The sequence below is a fragment of the Solenopsis invicta genome, chromosome 16 (assembly GCF_016802725.1).
Source record: "Solenopsis invicta isolate M01_SB chromosome 16, UNIL_Sinv_3.0, whole genome shotgun sequence".
In the NCBI taxonomy this organism is placed as follows: Eukaryota; Metazoa; Arthropoda; class Insecta; order Hymenoptera; family Formicidae; genus Solenopsis; species Solenopsis invicta.
The window spans coordinates 3,053,638-3,078,109 of NC_052679.1; the positions used below are offsets into that span (position 1 = coordinate 3,053,638).

The 24,472-nt window shown below is 34.8% G+C and overlaps 1 protein-coding gene across 9 annotated transcripts in view; it reads right to left on the reverse strand.

Moving 5' to 3' along the window:
* Positions 1-24,472, reverse strand: part of LOC105202690 (broad-complex core protein isoforms 1/2/3/4/5) — a 40,214-nt gene that overhangs the window by 14,243 nt on the left and 1,499 nt on the right. For 4 of the 9 annotated variants that reach the window (XM_026132011.2, XM_026132010.2, XM_026132012.2 and 1 more), the window contains exons 2-5: positions 24,147-24,341; positions 23,870-24,064; positions 22,982-23,486; positions 22,812-22,871 (exon numbers count right to left, since the gene is read on the reverse strand). In XM_026132011.2, the coding sequence (XP_025987796.1) occupies positions 22,812-22,871; positions 22,982-23,486; positions 23,870-24,064; positions 24,147-24,332 (946 nt within the window). In that variant the 5' untranslated portion in view covers positions 24,333-24,341. Of the gene's footprint in view, positions 1-316; positions 3,116-6,586; positions 8,534-8,641; positions 14,061-15,514; positions 17,907-22,811; positions 22,872-22,981; positions 23,487-23,869; positions 24,065-24,146; positions 24,342-24,472 lie in introns of those variants that run through there. The other 5 variants (XM_026132007.2, XM_011171324.3, XM_011171316.3 and 2 more) reach the window with 5 other exon arrangements.

Sequence of the window (24,472 nt, forward strand, 5' to 3'; positions counted from 1 at the left end):
AAATAATCTTAGGTAATCAATTTGTTTTGCTTATGGACAGTAAAGTAATGCGTAAATAAATAAAATAATTTAAAGCTATCATTATAAAAAAGACGAGCTACATTCACATAGCCTTATCGATTCATCAATTTAAATTTAAAATTGCGAAAGAGCACATATAGGCATGACTATCGATGAACTCCGAGACTCTCTAATGGCAAAGTAAAATGAGCTCATTGCACCGTTCGTTGCATAATAATGCTATCGCGAAATCGGAGCTGATAAAAAAAATAGAACAAACAATAACGACAACAAAATAAAGAAACGAAATATAATATAGTACGAGATACTAACTTTATTGCGCGAAACTAAAATAAAAAATTAGGATGTACTCTATACATTAGGTATAATAGATATTTGGCAAGTCTCCGAGACCTTAAAAACTAGTGCATGTGAGTATGCATAATATCATGTAGACTCGCGGTCGGAGAGTGATAATAGAATCCGAGAAACATTATGACACGTCGACTGATTGACATTATGACTTGTGACACGGCGAAAAATTCAGCCAGTTGTCGAGACGTTGTGAAAAACAAAATTCGACATGTTGACACATCAACTTAAAAAAAAAATGGCACTGGATAGGCTAATCGAATGTTATCTCGAAGCGGTATCTCTCAATCATGGTAAAAATGCACCAGTAAATGTGTAAAATTATCACTATTGCTTAATGTATCATATGTCAATTAAAAAGACACAATAAAATATAATTTACAACGTATGAATAATAATTTCAAAATCGTATTGTAGCGAATGTGTAAAAGTAATTTGCTTCTGTTTTGCTAATTAAATTTAAAAATTCCTTTCTTTTAACAAAATCTCAGATTAATAGATTAATAGACTTCAATATTGCTGCAGCAATTTTACCACAATTACGTACACTGAAAAAAAAAAATTTGATAACTATTCCCAAATCTGGTAATAATTAGCAAATTCTTTTTTCAATGTAGAACGCCGATTTTTGGCGATCATCGATCGCCCACGAATCGATGACCTAAGGGTAGCGAAATTACATCGCTGAATCGCATCGATCGCACGAAAAAAATGCACATTCCTCCTTATGCTATTAAGTACTGAACTTTCGAAGAAATTTGACTAGATAAAATAAATCGTTTCTGTTCTCCCTTCGTGTCTTTGGTTACAAAAAAAATGTATACGCACATTTATACGTGTACGTGTGTGTGTATAAGTGTCTCGTGTTCCTTCTTATGTGCATTATACACATATAGATACATATATATACATATATATGTATGTGAACGAATGACTAGGTTGTGTGAAGTTCAAGACAGGTATAATATAAATTCCTCGTCGACGACCAAAGCAGGATAGGCCCAATACGTTAACGTCACAGCAAAATAATAATTGCTACGATTTTCGCACGTGCTCCCTTTCTTTGATTAAAAAAAAAGAGGATATACCACGAAACAATAAAAAAAAATCGGACGCAAAAAATATGGCACACAAGCCGGGCTCGCTCGTTAAAAATTAATATAATGATCGCCACGCTCACGGATATGTCAATCTGATTGCAATTAGCATGATCAATGATTATCGACAATAATCGAATTCACTGCTCCGAAAACTGAACCTTTAGCTTTACCTGGCGTACCACTGCACGAAAAAAATCGGTTCTTTCGCATAATACTACTTTGACACGTATCAATTTTACTGGCGCTTATTAAATGCTAACTAACACAATGACAGAACAAAAATTCTACTTATAATTTGCTGTTTTTATCACGCTAATCAAACGATTTCGTGACGGCCGATCGTAGCTTCTTCTTTTCCACTTGTCCGACTCAATCGCAAAAGTTCTACTGCGGCAGGCTACGCTTGCTCTTTTCACTATTTTATTAATACCATGGTTACTTCACTGCAGTTTTCTGATCAGTTGCGACCGTAGATACTGATGCGCATTATCAAATTGAATATTAAGCAACAAGAAACTAATTTAATAAGAATCAGAAAGTGTGAGAGAAAATATTCAAGTATTACCTCATAATTCAACAAAGATCCTTGATTATTAAATAAAATAATTTTCATGTTTTTATTTTTTTTTAACGAACTGTTTAATTTATGTTACTTTAATCCCATTATTTAATAATGTTAGAAAAATCTTAATTCTCGTGGTCCAGCCGAGGATTTGAAAAACCTAAGCGAGTCTTCAATTTTTAATTATTCTGCCTCAAATTCGGACGTGTACGTAAAAAAGTGAAAACCCGTTTCGGGTCAAACAATTCTGAAATCGTATTCTGGAATGTTGGAAGAATGTATTTTTTATCAGATTTTTTATAGTCCAAAAACCCTTTCAAAAATATTATCAGGCACCAGTGACTCAGTTGGACTAGAAAAGCAACGGAAAAAAAAAGAAAAACGTTGGACCACTAGTATTTTCAGGTTCAATAAATATCGAATAATTCTTTACATTCGTGCATTTCCGAGTCTAATAAATTATCGAGCGGCTTTTGAGAAAATGCTGACGATCACAACCGAAGTATTTAACGCGAAACGCGGCACGTTCTAAGAATCGTACGATCGCGAAAGAATCAAATTGGAATGAACGGCGAGGGCCGATCGCCGGTCTATCCTCCCTTGCGTCGACGGGATTCTTTCTTTGGTAGGGCGTCTTCGCACTAAGGAATAGGACTAGAGGTGATTCTCTCCACGCTGCTCTCCCTAATGCGTATCGTCGTGAAGGTCGCGTTCGCGTCAATGCTCGTCGGACTGCTGGCGTTCTGCTGGGCGAGCGTCTGGGCGGTCGACGACACGGAGATCGGCGCCGGCGTCTCGACGCCACCGACCGGGGCCACCCCGACGGCGGCTGCGGTCGCGGTCACGGAGGCGGCAGCGGCGGCGGCGGCGGATGCGGTCCCGACCCCGCTGAGCCAGCCGTGGCGGTTCTTCAAGTGGCGCTTCATATGCGTGGTGCGGCTGAGCACTTTGTGGCACACCGGGCACTGGGTTGTGCCCTTGTGCATATTCATGTGTTTATACATCGAGTCTCGATTCCAAAACGATTTACCGCAGAGTTTGCACGAGTGCGACGGCTGTTCGATGACCACCGTGTGTGAATCTAAATCAGACACAAACGTTCATGCTACGTCGTGGCACGCACGCACGCACCGGTTACGCGGCTTTCGCTCTCTCGCGATGCCCTACTTCTGGATTTCGTGTTACGGGACGCGCTACCGGTTCGCTCATCACCTGTACCCGAGTACGCGAGAGTATCCTCACGACCGACGACGTGACATTTTTTTTTATCCTACGAATTCTAAATAAATTCTCACAAATTTTATATTTCTATTAAAAGTATATATATGTTTATCTTCTTATAAAATTATTTAATTATTAATATAAAATATACAAATAGGTATATATTATAAAATGAAAATTATATTTTCGTATATGCAAATGTACATGTATGTGCCTGCAATTTCAATAATTGCTATTAAAATAGAAAAAATTTAGCACGTTGCAGAGTTTCAAATTCTTTTCCTTTACTTTGATTCCCTCTATTAGAATTTTATTGTTTCCTATATATATATATATATATATATAATCAAAGAGTTAGGACAAATGCCTCGTCGTGGATCACGCGGTACGCGACGCTGCGAGTACAAAGGTGCCTTCAACGTTAAGAGGAAAATAGAAGAGGAACATCGAGAAAAATCGCATATCAGTAGCAAGCTATTCGTACACTCTGAAGAATCTCGTCTCACTTTCGTTTCTCTACCTACTTTTCCACTCGTTCACTCGGATCTGAGAACAACAGCAGTAGCAACAACAAAAAAAAAACAAAAAAAAAGAAAGGCAACACACATGGTGAGACTTACAAACAGGAGGAAGAGAAAGAGAGAGTAAAAGAGAGACAGTGATCATGAGAATGGCGACACACAGAATGGCAGTAAATTGTAATGTAATCTCGGAGCGAACATGCTACTGTGAACTATGAATATGCAACGGCATAATATGAACAACAGCGAAAAGAAAACGGAAACAAGAAACGAATACACGTAATGTTCAATATTCATGCACAACATGGTTCGAGGGACCAAGTTCGTGAGTCGTGATTGAAAGCCGAGTATCAGGCTCAAGGTTTCGTCAGACACGAGATATACTGCCAACTCGCATGTTATGTGTAGTGAACCGACAATCATGTATTCCTTTGATGAATCGCTATTAATCGCACGTGAGTCGTGTGCCGTACTTTAGCACACGTGGAGCGATGTATCATGCGCGAGGAGTCAACAATTCGTAAATTGACATTCGCGTGTCTAAAGAGGATGCTTCACCACTGAAAATGCTGCGAAATTTCGTTATTACGAAATTTCACTTTTGCGTCGAATCATGCGTAGATTCGATTATCTCAATGAAATAAAGTCCTTTTAAATTCTTTGTGATATTTCAAAGATCCTTATTAGCATCGGTAATTATTAAATTGATCAATTTAATTTGCGATGTTATTACTTCAATTTTTCAGTATTGGATTGTGTTTTAAGACGAAAAAAATATTCAGCGCGCAATCTGCTGTAAGAAAATGTATATAAATTTTTGCAGAAACATTATTGTAACAAAAGATCACCGAGCAAAGCTCAGTTCTATTTTTAAAATTTTTTTATTGAAATCCTTATTCAATGAATCGTCGTTATCAAATCCGTAATCATCTCAAGTAGCACATAAAGCTTTAAAACATCTGCGATAGCAGTGTTGCAAATTATAATCGCAGCATTTTTGTTTAGCACACGTTTCAAGCATTAAAAACATGTTTTAAACAAAAACTATGTGCTTAAACAAAAAAATAATAATATCTTGTTCCTAAAGTTTTTTTCCAATCCTGATTTCTATCTATGTGCATTTACGGTGCACGTGTATAATAAAATTGCGGTGCACGTATATAATAAAATTGCTGTAACTGAATTTTCGTTATTGTTGTCGCGACTTCATATCAATTAATACAGCTAAAATAACAGTTTTTTAGATAGCTCTCACAGCGATTTTATTATTATAGCTAAAATAGCTGTGTGGTTGCATTTTTACTTTTTTATTAACTGTCACATCACTTTGCAGTCAAATCAAAATAACATTTGCTGGCAAATAAATAATTGTAATTAAAGTTGGTAGGATGCTGTACGAGCCAAACTAGTTTTTGTCGTCACATCGAATATTGCCAAACTGTATTATTTGGGAAGATTTTTGGAGCATGATCTCGAAAAGTTGTTCGATCGTTATATAAGAGAAAATAATTCCACGGGTCAATAGACGCACGGTTTCGATATAATGACTTTATTTTTCTAATTGCAAAGTACAAAAAAAATATATAACTCAGCGCTTTCTTCTGTATATTCTATTCGTCAATTTGTCACACATAACGTCCTATTGATTACAGCGGAAATTATCACATTGTAAATTATGAATGAAACTACTTTAAAGACTTAAATAAAATCCCGGCTTAACGCTACCTATTTAAGAAATTTTTTTATATATGCTTCTAAGAAAAAGTTACTTATTACGAGAGGTATTTATCCGGCCTCAATTTTCATGAAAATAAAGTATTCTATCTCTGCGAATTATGATATGAGCTATATAAAACAATAAAATAAAGAGAGTAATGAAAATTGACAAAGTTAATAATGAAAGAATGATGAGTGAAGAAATAATGAAAAATAATTCCCTCATAAATGAGTTCTCACGATTAAAGAGATATTTTAGCTAAAGTATGAAAAAATTATTTATTTTTAGGAATTTTTTAAAAGAAAACTGTTGCATATATTCTTTTACTCTTTTACACAGCTACTTGTACATATTTAGCAAATATCTACAAATTTTGTTTATTATTTGTTAATATTTTATTTTTGTTTTTATGTTACGTAAATTTCAAAATACATTTTTCAAGCTGGCTAATTTCTCAGTAATTATCATCAACATCAAGTTTTGCATATATATTAAAAAATGTCCATTTATTATTTACTAGGATAATTGCAATCAACTATTTTTTTTACGTTATTCAAATAAAAAACACATTTCCTAAATATCTACAAAAGTAGATATATATAAAAGCGTAAACAAATATGTGCAGTAGTATTCTTTTAAAAAAATTCGTAAAAATATGCAAATTTTTTCATCGTCTAGACTAGAACACCTGCTTAATACGCTTTGTCACTGATTATTACCGAGTATACTTGAAAAAAGTGTGTCATATAGTTTTGTCAATTGTCGAAGATTATCGCAATTCAATTCTGTACACTAAGAATCTATTCTGTTTGTATTGATGCTTCGCAATTTCGTACCGATAAACAATAGTCACATTAATTAGATATACAATGAGATCGATCGATCCGACTGCGAGCAACGATTGTCTAATTAATAAGTTTTGCGCCGAAACAGAAACATAACATAAATGACAACTTTATATATATATATATATATATATATATATATATATATATATATATATATATAATGTACATATGTATATAAAGGGTGTGTTTTGTCAATGGTAATTTAATCGTCTCGTAAATATACGACGATTACGTTTAAAGGAGGACGACGGATGGATTTCGTGCTGCCTGGAAGATGTCGCCCTAGATAAATTGTGCACGTTTAACAAACTAATGAAGTTTCAAACAAAATTGCTGCTGATGTATTTACGAATATTCGCGATGCTCTGATTTCGCCAAGTAGTGTGGTGTAGTAACACGGTAACCCCCTTTTTGTGCAGTTAATCGAGAACGCTCGATAACACTTAATACGATCAGTCTGGTTACGTAGAGTTCCTGTGATACTCGAGTATCATCGTTTATCGCAAACTCGTTCGTCGTCGAAAGAGAGGAGAGTTTTTTTATCTTATTTTATATTTATTATACATGTATATGTACATACGCATATCTCGAATTCTTCTCGCGTGTATGGAAGAATGTGAACACAATTCTGTAAAAAGCAACCAATCGAATATCGATTATTAAAGGAACAAGAAGATATAAAAAGATTCTTGTACCCATGAAGAAAATAAAATTGTAATTTTGTGCGATGTTAAAAGTAATAAAAAAATACTAAATCTCTTCAGACACATATGCATTAAAGCGATTATTTAATTATGTACAAAACAATACAAGACTATTGTAAACCATTGATATAACAGCCGTCGACGTATGTCACAATTGTTATCTATGGAATATTTTTATTGTACATGGACGTGCGTTTGTTAATACAAAAAACGCACAAAAAAATTAAATCAAAATCTCATTTCATAAAAATCTGCGTACAATCAACTTCGTAGGAAAAAATAATCGTGATACATTTAAGTAATAATATTACTTAAATATTTTAATTTTTTTGTTGTACTGTTATTATAATGAAATCTAGACTTAATAAGATAAATGTTATATGACCGCGAATAGAACTTTTTTTTCAGTATGCACGATTCATATATAATTTTAATGTATACATACATATATATACATATAAATAAATTATATAGTATATATATTATAATTATATAAATAATATTATTATATAAATATAGTATATTTCTATTATATATCAAATATATATGTATATATAAATATATATATAAATATAAAATTATTAATATTATAATTATAATGTCTAATCATTTAGATATGTTTGATTCCTCAGTGCAGTATTAATTTGGGATAATTAACCTTTATATCATGTAATAATTTTTGAGGAATCATATTTAAATTAATCTTGAAGAATTTTTATAAAAAAAACAAAAGAATTTAAACAGCTAAATATTTCAGCTTCAAGTTTTTAACTTGAGCTCAGTTTATCAAGATAATTCAAAATTGCTGTACAAACGAACATTGTATGTTCTAATTACCCAAAAATTTCAAATCTCCGATCCAGACCGTTTACGTAATTGGCTACCACCCACGAAAGACTAGTCAAAGTCCAAAATGAGTGTACGCTACGTCTTTTGACGTCGATCGTACATTCGTGCATAAGTACGTTTAACATAATCTATCGCCTTGCACAGGCGATGCAGCTTAATATCTTTTTTAGGCGTTCCAATTGTTCACTAATGACGTTAAAAATTAGATGAACGCTAAAGAGTCCTCAATTCTGTACGAAGACCGCGACCTCATCCCTCGAGTTTCTCTATTACGTCCCCGTTCCCACAACATTCGTCATTCGAACGATTATTACTTGACCCCGTGCACGTTCAACATGTGGCAGCGCATGGTGTATTTTCGCGTGAAGACGGTCTGACAGATCGGGCAGATCGTGTCGCCCCTGTGTATACTGCGATGATGGGCTAGGGAATCGCCACGATTGTAGGTACGGCCGCAGACGTCGCACACCCAACGACCGCTTTCCACCACGTAGTGCAGCTTAGATCTGCGCCTGATCTGCGCTCCATCGAGAACGAGGCTCATTTGCTGCGGTGGCACAGGTGGTGGTAGTTGTTGTTGTTGTTGTGGTTGTTGTAGTGGTTGCGGTGGTTGATGCTTCCCGTAATTGTGCTCTGATTCTGCGCACACAATCCAAAGTGTTTCCCATACACACACGGTCTTATACTTTTATTGTAATAATTTCGTCGTGCGCGAAGAGATGCTTTTCTCTGGTCTTTTCTTGTCTGTTTTTTTTTTTTTTTTTTTTTTCAAATGCCTCATCAGTACGCGGTTTCGGTGTGTTGATTGTTGTTTTCTCTCGGAGACACGACAATGAGACAATCCCGATAAGCACACATCGGTCCCGATAGTTTCTTTTAGTTAAAACACCGATATTGCATGACATTCAAAATATTAGAATGTTAAAGACTAAAAACAATAATATGCTCAATAATATGAATTAAACAAATTTAACATCGAAAAAACCGACAAAGTTAATAAATCACTGATTAAGTTTTGTGCAATAATTCAAAATATTTAAAAAAATTAAAAAAGTAAATTATTGCAGTGGCATAATAGTATATAAATAGTACATAGCATATAAATTTGTTATCAATTTGTCTAAACGTTATTATATGCCATTAAATTAGGACATATATGTACGATAGAATATAGATATTAAATATCGAGATAAAAGATATTATTTAGAAATCAAAGGAACTTAAAAACAAGATCTTGAATCTTTCTATATAACATTTTCTACGTAAAATCTTAAAAGATTGCCAAATCCAAAAAAAAATCCAAAGACCACTTGAATGAAATGTTTAAGTTGTATAAAAGATGTGTGCTTATAAGATATTAATGCACGGTTAAAACATGAATGTTGAATTTAAATAATTAATTATTTAATTAATTACGCTGCATCGCACTGAATCGTGCTTCATTTTTAGTGCGGATGCGTGAAAGTTTGGTCTCAGGCCGTCAGGGACATGTTCGAAAAAATAAGAGGGGACGACCCATCGTGAAAATTTAAAAGAATCATACAATGTATAAAAAATACATCTAGTGTATCATAAAATAAATTATAGAATATTGCTATATTTTCGGAAATTTGAAAAAATCAGTAAAAAAAAGAAGGAATGTAATATAATATATTGTAACAAATTGACTTGTCTTAACTCAAATTAATTTAATATTTTAATAATTGAATTATAAAACATGTACATTTAATACTGACCTTTCTAAAGATACAAGTACTTCAATAAAGATCCATTATAATTAAAATTTGTACTACTATAAGTGTGTATGGGGGTGTGTATGTATCTAAAAAAAAAAAAAATAATAATAATAAGAACCATTAATGTGTAATTTATTATTGTGTTAATTTCAATAGATAGGTCGGCCCCTCATACATCGTACTGGCCAACGCATTCTGTGTCGAGTATGTGTACCGTACATTGATACAACTGTCGGGATTCTGTGTTAAAAGTTCGTAACCAATGTAAGTAGTAGGTACAGTCCCCATAAGCATATTCAATGAAGCCTCCAGCCAGAAACGAAAAGGAGAATTCTTTGGGAGTGCCGAAATGTCAAAAAGCTTGCGGATACCGAGACATGCGGAGTTCAATATATAATCTCCTGTACATCAATAAAGAAACAAACTCTTCTCCGTACAAAAGTGTAACCTCTTGAGATTCTTACGACAGACCCGGCGTCATTTTTAAGCATCCAGGATTCCTGTCATTAATTTATTTTATCCCTAATTCATCGTTCGCCGCGCGCTACTACTCCAATTAGTCCAACAATGCATTAGATTATGCAGTTTTGTTCATTGTTAACTCAAGAGATACAGTTTCTATTTTACAATCTTTTTATTATAAATCATAGCAATACTCGAGGTAATTGAGTATCGTTAAAAATAATCGCACTTCCGATAATACGCAAAATCGTGTACACAACTTACTAAATATGTATTACTACTAAACATACAAAAAAACTTCCAAACGCGCGACGCAAGATCATTATGGACACACGTAGGATATATGACACAGCAACATTCTGACAAACATATTTATATACATAATATATATTCAATTCAAGTTGTTCTCTAAAAGTAAAATATCCGACGTTCTCGCCTCTGTTTTAAAGATTTTGTAACGCTATAACACACGGTTCACCTTTTCATTACACATTTATAACTAAACATAGCTATATCTTATTGATACTATATTAATCCACTGAGTCTCATTATTCCATTTTATAAGAAGAAATCTTTCCAATCTTTTTTCTCCATGTATATCTAACAATCTTTCGAAATACGTTTTTTAAGGATCATTATAAATATCCAAAAAAATTGGAAACTCGTAAGTTAATTAATATTGCATTAATATATTACGTTGTAAGGTAAAAAAAATTAAATTCCAGAAACAATGTTTAGCTTTAAATATGCAATGACAAAGAGTACAAACCAAAAATAGAATGAATAAGTATTTATAAAAATTAGAGGACAAAATTAGATTTATTCGCGTTGCTTAAAATCCTCGAAAAATTTTGCACTTACAATGAAATAAATATATATTCGAGTATTGGAGAAAGAAAAAAAAAATACTGGCAAGGGAAGGATCGGAACTACTCTTCATCGATTTTGATGAGCTTTGGATATGTTGTAGAACAAAATATTAGACTCATATTTTTTTATCTGCTTATCTCAAGATTTATGGGTAAAACATCACTTCGAAAATAATGGATTCTTTTCGCTTTTAGCGAATATCTTTGAAACTATGAGAAAATGTTTCATACAAAAATTTTATAGCTTTTTTATACTCTGTATAAAAATAGCATATTCATCTTTTTTTAAAAAAATCAATTTTTTTTTTAAATCCAATATTTTGAGGGGGATGTTTTAACCCCTAAATCTCAAGATAAGCACATAAAATATATAAATCTAATATATTTTAATGTTCTACAACACATCCTCATCAAAATTGGTGAGGAATAGTTCCTTCCCTTGTAAGTACAAAAAGTACAAACAACGCGAACAGACCTAATCTTTACGTATTTACGTTTTGCAATATTATGCGCAGTTTTAAATACCTCTCTAAATATTACAAGAATAAAGTCCTGCGTACAATGGAGGAAGATATTAAAAATAAGACTTAAAATTTAAAAATCAGTTTCCTCAATAAACATTAAACACAATTACGAATAAAATATGAGGCATAAATGTGTCGTACAAGACAACACAATTTATTATTTATTATTTATTATTTATATATAGTGTTCACTGAAGAAACTGATTTTTAAGACCGGTATTCATAGTCGATTCTTATTTCAAAGCCGTCTTAAGCAATGTCTTAAAATACAGTTAATATGGCTTTGCAATTTGGTTTAACATCTTAAGACAATGCTTAACACAATCTTAAATATAAGAACCAACTATGAAAATTCTAATTCCTAATATTTAATATTCTTCCATTGTAAATAGGGCTTAATGCATCATTATACACCCTTAAATAGACTTAACATTACATTTCCATTCATGGCACGTCATTTAAATTGTTATACATTTTTGCAAAAGAAAATTTTAAAAATAATAAACATAAAAATATTTAAAAATAAATACAAATATTTCAAATAGAACTTGGCAAGAATTTTTTTAAGCGTTTATGTTAAAATATAAACAATTTAGTTATTTATATTAATGAAACAAATCTAATCTCCTTCTTTTGCTATTAAAATTAATATTCAAGCTATTGTAAAAAATAATCAATGTACTTGAGGCAATGTAAGTCAGCTGAATTTCAGCTGAAATTTCTATTTCAATGTGTAGTACATTTTTAAGTGCAAAAGGATTGCAGTATAAGTATAGTCTTTTATAAAATCTTTTTTAACACTTGGCCACTAGTAATTTTCAGCTCATGTTCTGTCTTTATAGAGAAGATGTCTATTATTTTATCACCAAGATATATTTTGGTTATATTACTCTTTTCTCAAAAATCTCTGGAATAAATCTGCCCTTAGCTCATATTATTGAACGAGATACCTTAACTTTCGATATTAACATGTTCGCTGCCATGGTAATCATATCATCGAATAAAATTAAAGTATTCACGCACATATATGTGCAAACAAATATATATATATATATATATATTTGCGCGTTTCCGTAAAGATAATATCTAATGCTGCAAAAATAATATCTAATTCTATAAAAGTAAAAATCCAATCGACGTGTCAAGGTAAAAAGTGCGATCTTAAAATACAGCGGAGCAAAGAGTAGAGAATATTAATCGCTTAAAGAGATTTCTCGGAGGAACTTTCAATCGGTCGTGATATGATGCACTATGTTGAAGCAACGCAGACAAAAGTGGGGTCTGCCAGCGCAATCCGTACAGTACGTAGTTACTTCGACAGGCTTATTATTTTTGAATACCGTAATGTTGTTCTCACAACATCTCTTACAGGGTTTCTTTACTTGCCTAGCCGGTCCCTTCTTTCTTTGAATCTTATGATGTGACATATTCCTTCTTACAGGACTTGAAGATCTATCATGTGGCTCGTCTTCTAGAGTATCTTCTAGAGTATCTTCTAGAGTATCTTCTAGAGTATCTTCTAAAGTATAGTAGGTATCTAGGTGGGATCTAGTAGGTAGACATCTACTCAGGTAGATTACCAATTCTTTTAGAGACTCTACAACAGACATACGATTTCGTACCATTATATGCTATGTATAATAATTTAGAACGTTATGTATGATAATTTGGAGGCTACAGATTTGATTGGAAATACTATCGTACGGTCTAATATTTTAAAAAAGAATTTTTGTTCGTTGTAATTATAAGGAACTTTTAGCCTAACACATGAATTCATCTATCTTTTGTTTTTCCCTTTAAGCGTAATTCTCTTCTTATCATAATGTAATGAAGGGTACATCTCGCTTGTTCTTTCATTTTCAAATACCAACGTTGTAATATTAATCTACTTTTATATATCATCGATGCGAAAATTGCTTGACAGCGAACATATCAAATACGTTAAAAATTAAGCTCGTTCTGCTAAATTTGTAACTATCTGGAGAATAAATCTCCGTTATTTGCACTCTGTTGAAACTTGGTTATACTTTGAGTTGTTCAAACTTTCATTATTTAAGTACTTAAGCCTCTTATAATATATCTAACAAATACTCGGCTAAAAATACCACAAGAAATCTGCCATTAATGAGTATCTTCTCGCGACAATGAGATATTCCGCGTAACAATCAACTTCGCGTAAAATCGTCACGAGAGAACCGTCGATGGAAGAACCCGGAAAAGAAGCCCGGGAGGCGAAGGACAGAGTCATGTCATCACTTTCGAAAGTTTGACTGGACGTCGAACACACTGAACGTGTGCGGACGCTTGTGGATGCGCAGCAAGTGTGCCTTCATGTCGTAACTTCGACTGAAGATGCGCTGGCAAATCGGGCACCTGGTCTGGCCCGTGTGCAAGTCCTTGTGCAGTGTCAACGACATCGGGTGCTTGAAACCCTTCCAACAAATTCTACAGCGAAACAAGAGGCCAGCGTCCGCCGCAGCGCCGGACTGACCGTAATCGTCATCCGGGACGAGCTCGGCGACGCCGCTGGCAGAAACGGCGTCGGCGTCGTCGTCGTCGCCATCCGTGGCATGTTCTACAAAGAAAACAACAAACACACAACGTCACCACGCATTGTTAGCTGCACAACGCCGGCGAATGTAAAACGCGCGCGCGCTCATCCTTTCCGTCTTCCGGAGCAGAGTCTCGAAGGCTAAATGGTAACGCGTGTAACATCCTCGTCGTGTGTCGTTCCCTCTTCCCCTCTCGGAGAAGCTAGATTCTAATACCCATCCCGTGAAAAACTGCGTAGCCGATCGTTGGAGCGAAGGATGTCAACGCCATCACGACTGCTTGAAAGACTTGAGCTGTGTTCCAAAATTTACTCTGCGAGTACTGAAAATCTAGCTCACGTTACATACACTACAGATTTTTAGTACTCTACACTCTAAATTTTTGAGAGTGAAATTCTCCACACTCCAAGAGAATGAAATGTCATTCCTAGCGATTGTGAAAGTTGCGCCAGTTCGGCAGGAGTGAATTTTTACTTCAAAGAGGGAGTGAAGCAATTTTTCACTCTGCTAGGAAGTCACTTGAAAAAACATTTATTCTTATCAGACTGAAATTTCACTCTTGTAGGAGTGAATGTTGATCAGGCATCTAAACATCGCTTCTACAGTAGGAATAAGTTTGTTCACCATTGCAAAGAGTGAATACATTCACTCCGTAAGAGTGAAAAATCAAATTGAATGATCTCCTATTCACTCCAGCAAAGAGTGACACATTTCACTCATAAAAATTTAGAGTGTGAGTGAATAACGGAACGCATTTTTGGAAGCACTTATCGGCAAAGGTCGCGAAGTAACGAGCTGTAGATATAAATGCTGATCTTTTGGCATTCGTCATTTAAAATTACATATACGTAGCTGTTTCATATCTTGTATATAAAAAATCAATTTATTATAAGTTTTTCTATTTTTCGATAATATATAACTGTTTGTATTTTAAAGAATGATATTTCTTATTTTCTTTCGTTATAAAAAATTATATATTCTTGTTGTGTATTAAATAATAAATTTCTAAACCAAAAATAATTTGAAAAATCCGCGCGATTACATTTACATTACATTATAATCATTTATTTGATACTTATTGAAACGAAAAAATATCTCGCGTAATCTATGAAACACAATTTTTGTATAAGGAAACGCAAATAAAACGAGATAAAAAAAACTGAGTTACAAAGTGCTTCCAAATATTTGCAAGACGATGATATCATATCTCGCCTCTCTCGTCAGTTTCTGGCGCCTTTTTCCTACGACGTGCGTGACAAGCGCAAGCTAAGTAGAGCCAAGCCTAATCAGATCAGACAGAGGAAACAGAAGACACACGACACCATTGAAGAGAGATTCAGAAGCTCGTTAAGCCCCCAGGCGTTCGAAAATATCAGAGAAGGATTTGTTCCTCGTGATTTCAACGTTTTAAAAAAACGTTTGAAAACGTAGTTCTTAAGAAAAGCAGTATAGGGGTTCTTAAGAATACTCGTAATACTTTTATTAACATGTTGCGCCTCGTATATCTCGACTGTATATATTTCACAAGTCGTTCTCATAATCATTTTGTAAAAAAAAGAGAGAAGATTTCATTGTCCCTGTGCACGCTTTTAAATAAAATTTTCAACTTAAATCTAACAATAAGAAAAGAGAAATTCTCAAATTATTTTCCCATATTTGCTTTAAAATTACAAGACATCATTTATAATAGATAGTACGGTAAAGCATAAGTGTAATAAAAATATCTTGAACAAAATAAAAATTCACTTCAAATATGATTTAGAATTTTAAAACAAAATAAAAAGTAATTTAATCTAAAACATTTAATCTTTTATCCTTCTTTCAGTGTGTAAACAATAAAAATATTCGATGAACATTTTAGTAGAAATATCAGTCCACAATTACTTGTTGCGATAATACTGCAATGCGTGATTTGTCTTACAGTTAAATCCGATGCTAATACGAGAATCCAAACGATCTTGCTTCGCAGAATAGCCGAACTTAATCCTAATGGGAGATCTTCGGAACTGTGCAGAGTATTAACGGATAATACACCAGATTAATTTGGACGCCAGTTGCGTTTATATATACCGTACGAGTTGCTTGAAACTATCTTACAAATATAACGAATTAATGGTAGCTGTCTTAATCTGTCTTAGCGGATAGGAAATTGCTATACTTTGTACTTAACATTTTCTTAACAAATCGGTTACATCTAGATCTTCAGGGTAACGAGATTCTATACGATCCTCTCCAGCAAACACCAAGTTACAATTATATAACTGTTAGTTGTAACTTCCCATTCAACAATACAATACACTCGCTATATGTATATATTGAGTAGAAAATTATAACTAACAGTTATACAACTGTAACTTGGTGCTGGATCGGCAGATCCTGATGTATTCACGCAATAAACCTGACTGATAAAATTGACGAAAACGTCAATACGTTCGCGCGTATCGATAAGGCTATACATATACATAACAGTCTTACAGAAAGAATCGAAATTAAATTGACTTTATTTTATCGTAAGCCAGAAGTTGTTCGCACTTTGCTGTTGAATTAAATTTGTTAAATTTATTAAAATTAAATTCCAAATTTATAACGTTTCGATGACAAAATACAATAAAAATAAAACTAGTAAAGTACAACAGAGATGATCTTTATTAAATGCTTGTGAAAAATAAAATGCTATTTTATTAATCTGTCTTTTATTTTGATGTAAATGTCTACTTCTTCGAATAAATGTCAAATTAATTTCGACCATACTTTTGAGCGATGAATGAAACACTAATCTTGTAACTTACAGCGCAGCGTTATAAATATCATAATTCGTTAAAAATCGTCTATATTGTGTCGATCGCGATCAACTATTGGTCGCAATCAACATGTCCATTAGTCGTATAATATACATTAACAATATACATTATTGACATGCACGGAATGTTTACGAGATGTCACGTAATTAATGTTTTACCTTGATCTGAATAGCATTCCAGTACATAGTATTACAAATACAACTGTCGCAAATTATAAATACTAGTTTGGCATGAACATCTTGTATGGAGTACACGTTGCCTAATGCCTAAGTGAGGTACTAAGAGCCAAAGCGCGAAGGGAGAACTCAACAAATAATGCTGATAAATTCGTGTTTAAAAAAAAAAGTATCATGGTTTAAAAAGATTTAATATAATAAATAAAAAAATATTTGTCACATCTTTTTGACTGCGATAAAAATTTCTCTGGCTGCAATATAAATTCGGAGGTCAACGATACTCTAACGATATTTTCAGCCGATAAATTTTTAACAAAACGTATACTATCACTGCCAAATCACGTCCTGCTGGACACAGGTTCAATTTATTAATTCGATCCTAAATGAAACGACATTCTAGAAAATGCTCGTTTTCGTAAAAAAAAACACAGAAGAGGCTCGCGTCATATAATAGGCAGACCAAAGCTCTCTCTCTCTCTCTCCCTCCCCCTCTCTCTCTTTCTCTCCTTTCTTCTTTTCTCTTTCTCTTTCGGTGTGACGGACCTGTATCAAGGGTGTCCCTCTCATACCAATCTCCTCCACTCGTGGTCCGTACGATTGGTCGATCGCGCGGAGCGGACGGAACGTCAGTCTTTTTTTGCTGCCGGCGGGGCGCTAAGATGGGGTTGGTGCTAGGGGGGCGGGATGTGCGGAATCGCGCGCATTTTGTGATAGTCGACGAAACATGGCCAGCGGCACAAACAGGCATTGCAGGGCCAGCATTTGAAGCGGGTCTGCCTGAGCTTACCGCGTGACGTTACCATGCCGCGCTGCTTGCAGTGCACGCACACTTTCCCGTGGCCGTTCGCTTTGCTGAGGCTATGCGGCTGACCAGATACGTACGTAAACCCTCCTGGAGAGAAACACAGTGTGGTGGCCAACAACAACAAACACAATGCGCGGTCGGGCTGTGTCGGGTTAGTCAGTTTCCTTAAGAAGTAGTAGGCGCGGTAGGGGCATGCAGGCAACCATTAGTTATTTAGTTATACAATGAAATGGAAAAAAAAAATAATAAAGAAACCTCTCCGTACATCATCCACCGGGTAATAAGAAACCGTGAACGGCATCAACAGCAACAGCATCAGCAGCAGCACCAACCCCCAGCACCAACCACAACAATCCCATAATCGCAGCAGCGAGGTAGCCGCTTAGAAAGCTGTGTCTACAGAGCGTGTCTCATCGGTGATCTGACATAGACCATCGGGCGCCTGCCTTTCTCATATCACGATCGTCGCTACATCGCGCTAATTACGACGCGTTCGCGCGTAAATTTCAATCAATGTGCGGTTTCTTATTATTGCAATGTCTCACCCCCGTCTTCCGCCTCTGCGGAAGAGAACTCACACGATGCTTCTTTTTTTTTATTACGTCCCCCTGTATGCCAATCTAGTCGATAGGCAATCATTAATTTGTTCGGGAGCGATATCAGTTTTTCTTCGATTAACACGAGGACACGTGGGGACACGTGGACGCATGAGGATTAGCGCTTCCGGGTCGTTTCCGACTTCCGTTCCCTTGAAATCTTTCGATCTTTTCACAGATCTATCGTCAAAATTGTTGTACAATGGCGGAAACGATGGGTAGGATAATTTAAATCGCCTTTTCTGTCGATCGAATGGTCTATCTAGTTTCATTGTTCGTCGCAGAAGCTTCAGAAGAAGACTGCCTTCTTTGCTCATCGGCCATCACAATAAAATGCGGTTCGAGAGAAAAATTATCTTTTTCGTGCGGTCGATGACGCTGATAACGAGGACGCTGATTGCACGTTATTGCTTAGGACGTTCGCGTATCCAGTCTCCCGTGTTTTTCGACGGTGAGCTTTGTCGACCTCCTGCTGCGCAATTCGCGAGAGATCGATACCCCAGACGCTTTCGTCGCGAACAAAAAGACGGTGTCGATCGGCTTTTATCGTAGGTTCATCGTTGTACCTCGCCTTGCGATAGCAGGTGACTCAAGTCGGCTCTTCCAAATGCAAAACGCAAACTTCCACACAAGCACTCATCGTCCGTTTTCAGTATGTTTGTTTAATTTTTCCTCAGTCTCAATCGTGACCTCGACCACGCGAATCTCGAGACAGCCGCAGGACTCTCGGCTAAACACTCGCGTGTCGACGAAACGATTTTCAAGAACAATTCAATATCTTGGAGATAAAGATATAATAGCGATTTGGAAGTAGGAGGCAACTGTGCGTTCGATCACGGAGCGTCAGTTCTCCTACCTCCAAGCTACAATTGTGACCTAAAACTCTTGCAATTTTTAATTTCCATCTAGAATTTATCCAATGGCGTTTCCGTCTCTTCACGAGATAAAGATGGGTGAACCCATTGTTGTCTCATGATTTAGATATGGCGGCAGATATTAGAAATTTATTCTTTTTTTTTTATATCAAAGCACATTACTTAATTAAATATTCCACATCCAAGGTATCGTATTGTTCAGTTAATCCGCAGCTTCATGCTCATAGATGGATTCACAGTCGAGATTCAGCAAGTGAAAAAGACCGCGCGACGAATCGACTTCGAGGCGTAACGCAACGGGTCACATTACGCGGAGACATTAACGACGTTCACGTGAGTGATAATAACGTTAGCACTTGAAATGAAGGAACAAGCTTTTTGATATCGTCGTGACTACTAGAAGAACTCGTGCTTCTGCTTTAGCGATCGTTGCTGAGATCTTGTATTACCTACCTGTCGAAACAGTTCTTTCTTTCTTTTTCCTTTCTCTTTTTGTTCTTTCTCCGCCCATATCCATATGCAACCATAGAATTTCGAGTCGGGTCAAGATACGTTCGCAGATTTGTGAGATTTTCGAAGAAATGGACCAAACATCGATATTTCTCCGAAATCCGTCACTGCTTTCGACTAGTGCATTTTATTTTCGATTTTAATCCGAACGTATATAGTACTGTAATTAATTGACAATGAATGTCAACGTTTCAATAAAGTGAGAATGTATAATAACGCAGGAGGCAACCAAGTTTCCTTACACATTCACGTTAATATACAATTTATTAATAGGAGAGATTAAGAGAAATTTTGAAACTTACGTAGGCGACAAATTAACAGCGAGCCAAAAGTCCGAGATTTTTATCATCCCCCGTTTTTGGTAAGATTCATTCTTCGTTGGAAGATCCACCTTCATTCGCGCAAATAAATATTTATAATAAACAAAGCTACACACACACACAGACGTAATTAATCTGACAATATCTGTCTATTTCGATACAACTTTGTATGCAGTTGTTGATGCAATCTTATCCTATTGTGTCATTTAAACTTGGATTTCCCGTTTAATCATGTGAGAAAAGATTTATTATCAGTATCTTTCTAGAGATCTATCTTTTCGATAGAATATCAGCGATTAATTAGAGTATCGATGAATACCGGAAATGACGGATTCCGGAGAAATATCGAGCCAACTCTGATCGCTGAACTACCCATACGCATTATCCGTTAACCATGTGGAGTTTTGCATCGTACAAGGAGGGAAAGAATTGATCTCAAGTTACTAAGTATTAAGGAAAGATTGCACGCGCATGCCACTGTCACCAGAGCACCACCACCACCACCTGACTACTTCAGAATTAGTTTTGTATTTGCACGAATGTACATCTCGCGACTGAGTAACGATACATTCTGCAAGTTAATCTCCACATTAATCGATCCTAATCCGGATGCAGCAATCGTTGCGATTGCTGGAAGCCCAAAGAGTACTCGAACGAAATTCGCAATTATGTCCAGGAAGTTTTCATAAAATATCATATATATATAAATAACTAACTTATTCTTGTAAGATTGCGTTAAAATTATCTTGAAATATCTTCAATCATATATATTATTTTAACGCTCATAAATCTATATTTCGAACTAAAAGTAAATAAATTTGGACGAAGCTATTCACCGGATCGTAAAGTATAGTTCTGGTTTGAAAACATTCATTTATATATCGAAATAGTTGTATTTCAGAAAGTTGGAGCATGATTACTTCATTCCGAAATAAAACAAAGGAATTTTAAAATAATAGCACATTGTATTCGATCATATTTATCAATTTTCCAAAAACAAGCTTCGCCAAAACTCGCAGCAAATATTAATTCTGTAAATTTGACTCGCAGCGTTTCGTTCTAACGTTCATAAATCGATACCCGTATTTAACGTTTCATGCAAATAAACAATGTGTGTGTATGTGTAGTAGAATTCGCGTTATACACACGAATTAGATATTTTCACGAAGAAGTTGCCTTGAACCAGTATCAAAAGGTATTTTTTAATTTAGTATATACACAGAGGTATGCTTACAGTTAGTGCGTATAAGGAATATAGTGGTGGCTTTGATCGAGTTATTAAAAAAAAGGAATTGATGATTGTCGGCACACATACAGCACTTGGCAATGCTTACTAGTATCTACAGTTCAACCTACACCCGAGTGCCTGTACCATACATTTACATCCAAAACACCATGCACTCTGTACATTGAAGGTAAATCTCGATATGATCGGTGGAAATAAAAGTAATCTTCCCTGTTACAAAGCAGGGAAAAAAATCGTAAGTTTTTCGTTCAGAAATTTGCTTAAAATAAGATTACGAACCTGATTTCCAATTTAATAATCAAGTCGAACAAGAAAACTACAATTGATAGCATTTCACAGAGCATTGCAAAAACTAGTAAAGTTTTAATAGCGATTAAATTACAGGATAAAATGTGATGCCATTTTTGTATAAAATTGTGAAAAGCGTTTGATTTTTTATGTTTAAATATTTCGTCATGCTAGTGAGAACCAGGTCCACGCGTGAAAAAAAGATCATGATTGTGACCTGAGATATTTTCTTGAAATACTCGTCGTGAAGTAATAGTAAACGTTTCCACTGTAAAATCTTACGCATTATTGTGTTTAGATTTAACCTAATCTCTTCCTCTAATTATCATTTGTGTGCGTGTATAAGTAATGCAAAGCTGCATAGCTACCAAACCATCGTACAGTTTGATGTGAAAAATCAATCAACTAACTACCCCTCAAACTTAATAGATCACAATGTATCGCAATAGGAAAGAATCCCGTTCTTCCTTCTTATTGCGAAAATAATCGTTACAGAACCTTAATCCATGAAACCAAGTAACTTCCATGTATCAAGGTGTGTATACTATCGTTTTGGTTTTGTACCCACAGTAACATGCAATTAATCCATCACCACTAAAGTTAAAATGCAGTTTTGTGTATCACAGAGCAGTTTTCATAATTGAAATGTATATAAAATTTTCTTGTATATCAATATATTAACATCAGGTGCATACAGATGCATGTTTTTAAATATTAAATAATTGCAAACTTATAACTAAATATGTGGATCATGTGGATACAAAACTAGATGGAAGTTTGTTGTACTGCCATTACCATCACATTATTTACTGATATATGCATACGTTGTAAACGATTTCATGAATAATAATAGACTATATTGGACACTGAATTTAAATGAAAATAATTTGCTGTATATATTACAATTTGTAATATATTACAGATTGTAATAATATATTACAAACTGCTATGTACGATACAATTCATCTTAAATGCTAATTACAAATGCTAATTTTGAAACGTTATATAAATGAATGATAATTCAAATAAAATAATAATAACAAATGATTCTATTGAATCTGTTACAATTTAATGTTATAATTACATCGTAATGACAGAACAACAGACTATATCATAGAATTTGTACGTAATAAAAAAGAAGAGGAACAATCACTTACCCTGTACTGCATCCTGTGAAGCCCTCTCTCCCGAAGTACTTGGTTTAGATAGCAGGTGTCCTATAAACAAACATAAAAAAAATTGCGTAAAAATTGATGTTACACAAGATAAATAGATAAAATATATTTCAGCAAATTCTAGTAATTATCGGATATACAAAGATACTTACCAACATCTGACTGATGTTTGCCGTCCAAACCGTCCGATGCAGATTGACTCGAATAAAATGTTTGACTGATATCGGGCTTCTGGTCGTGTTCAGGCGTGGTCGACGACGTGTCGTCTATGGCAATTTTATTCAGTGTGTTATCGCCTATACTCTGATCTTCGTAACTACAACTGCTACCGTCTTGCTCCAGATATTCCGGCATCTCCAGCTTCAAATTCGGCATGAGAGGAATTATTTCGACCGGATCGGAGCCTGGTCCCGACTGACTGTCCGACGTTTTGCCATCGGAATCCTTCGCGTTAATTCCCGATGAATTCTTCTCCGCGTTCATATTCGTACTCTCTCGAATTTTTCTTCTTTTGTTTGGCGGCACTTCAGGTTGTAGGTCGACGGCATGGTATGGCATCGGAGACGACGGGGACTTATTCCTTTTGTTGTCCCCTGTGGATTTACCAGAAGTATTCTGCAGTTGAACTTCAGGCTCGTTGGGAATTTCTATGTCATCCTAAAAAAATGTGACATAATAAATAAAGGAATTACCTATAAAAGATTCTAGTTCAAAATTTGTCATTCTATCGGTATAATACTAAAATTTTTAAGCAAGAAAATATGAAAAATATGTACAGATGTATTTAATCCCAAATATGTATTTAATGCCAAGCTAACTGAAATAAAGGAATTACAATTATATAACTCCTTAAACAGAAATTTTCAAATAATAATAAACTAAAAAGAAAAAAATTGGTCCAAATCTCCCAAATAAAAATCAGGCAAGAAATTTATATTCCCTTTTTCCAAAAATTGTAATAAAATAAAATTTTTTCCCAGTAGATATAATTAAATAATGTCTGTTGAACTGTATATTCTTGCATTACTTTATACACTCACCTCTGCTAGATTGTCATCCTTTCCTGTGCCATCTGTAAGACCCTGTACTGCAAGAAGCTCTGCTGTTGTGAGAAAACTCGCTAATTGTTCTTGGACAACATTTACTTCGCCTTGGTACATGAAATCGACCAAGGCAGCCAAATCATCAAATTTTACATTACGGAATATTATGACGGGGTGCTGGCACGGATTTTCCTATGATATAACAAGTAATGGTTACAAAAAAATATCTCCACATTTAAAGCATGTGTAACAAAGTGATCAAAATTGCATTTACCTTAAACAAATCTCTAAAGTATGTACTACATGCTGATAAAAGCATTTTGTGTGCCCTGATCCTCTTGCCTTCACAGCTCAAAGTGACATCTACGAGATCTTCGTCTGTTCTTAATGTGTCGAAAGCACAGGTAATGTGTTTCAAATAATTGTTCCATCTAAGGGAGAATTGTTGACTGGAACCCATTCTGCTTTCCTGAAAATAATAAAAACAAAGAACATAAAGCTAATGGACTATATGGATCAACGTTCCTAATATATTAATTTATATTATGTCCGATTTTAGCAAAAATGTGCAAAATTTAATTAAATCAGATTAAAATAGAG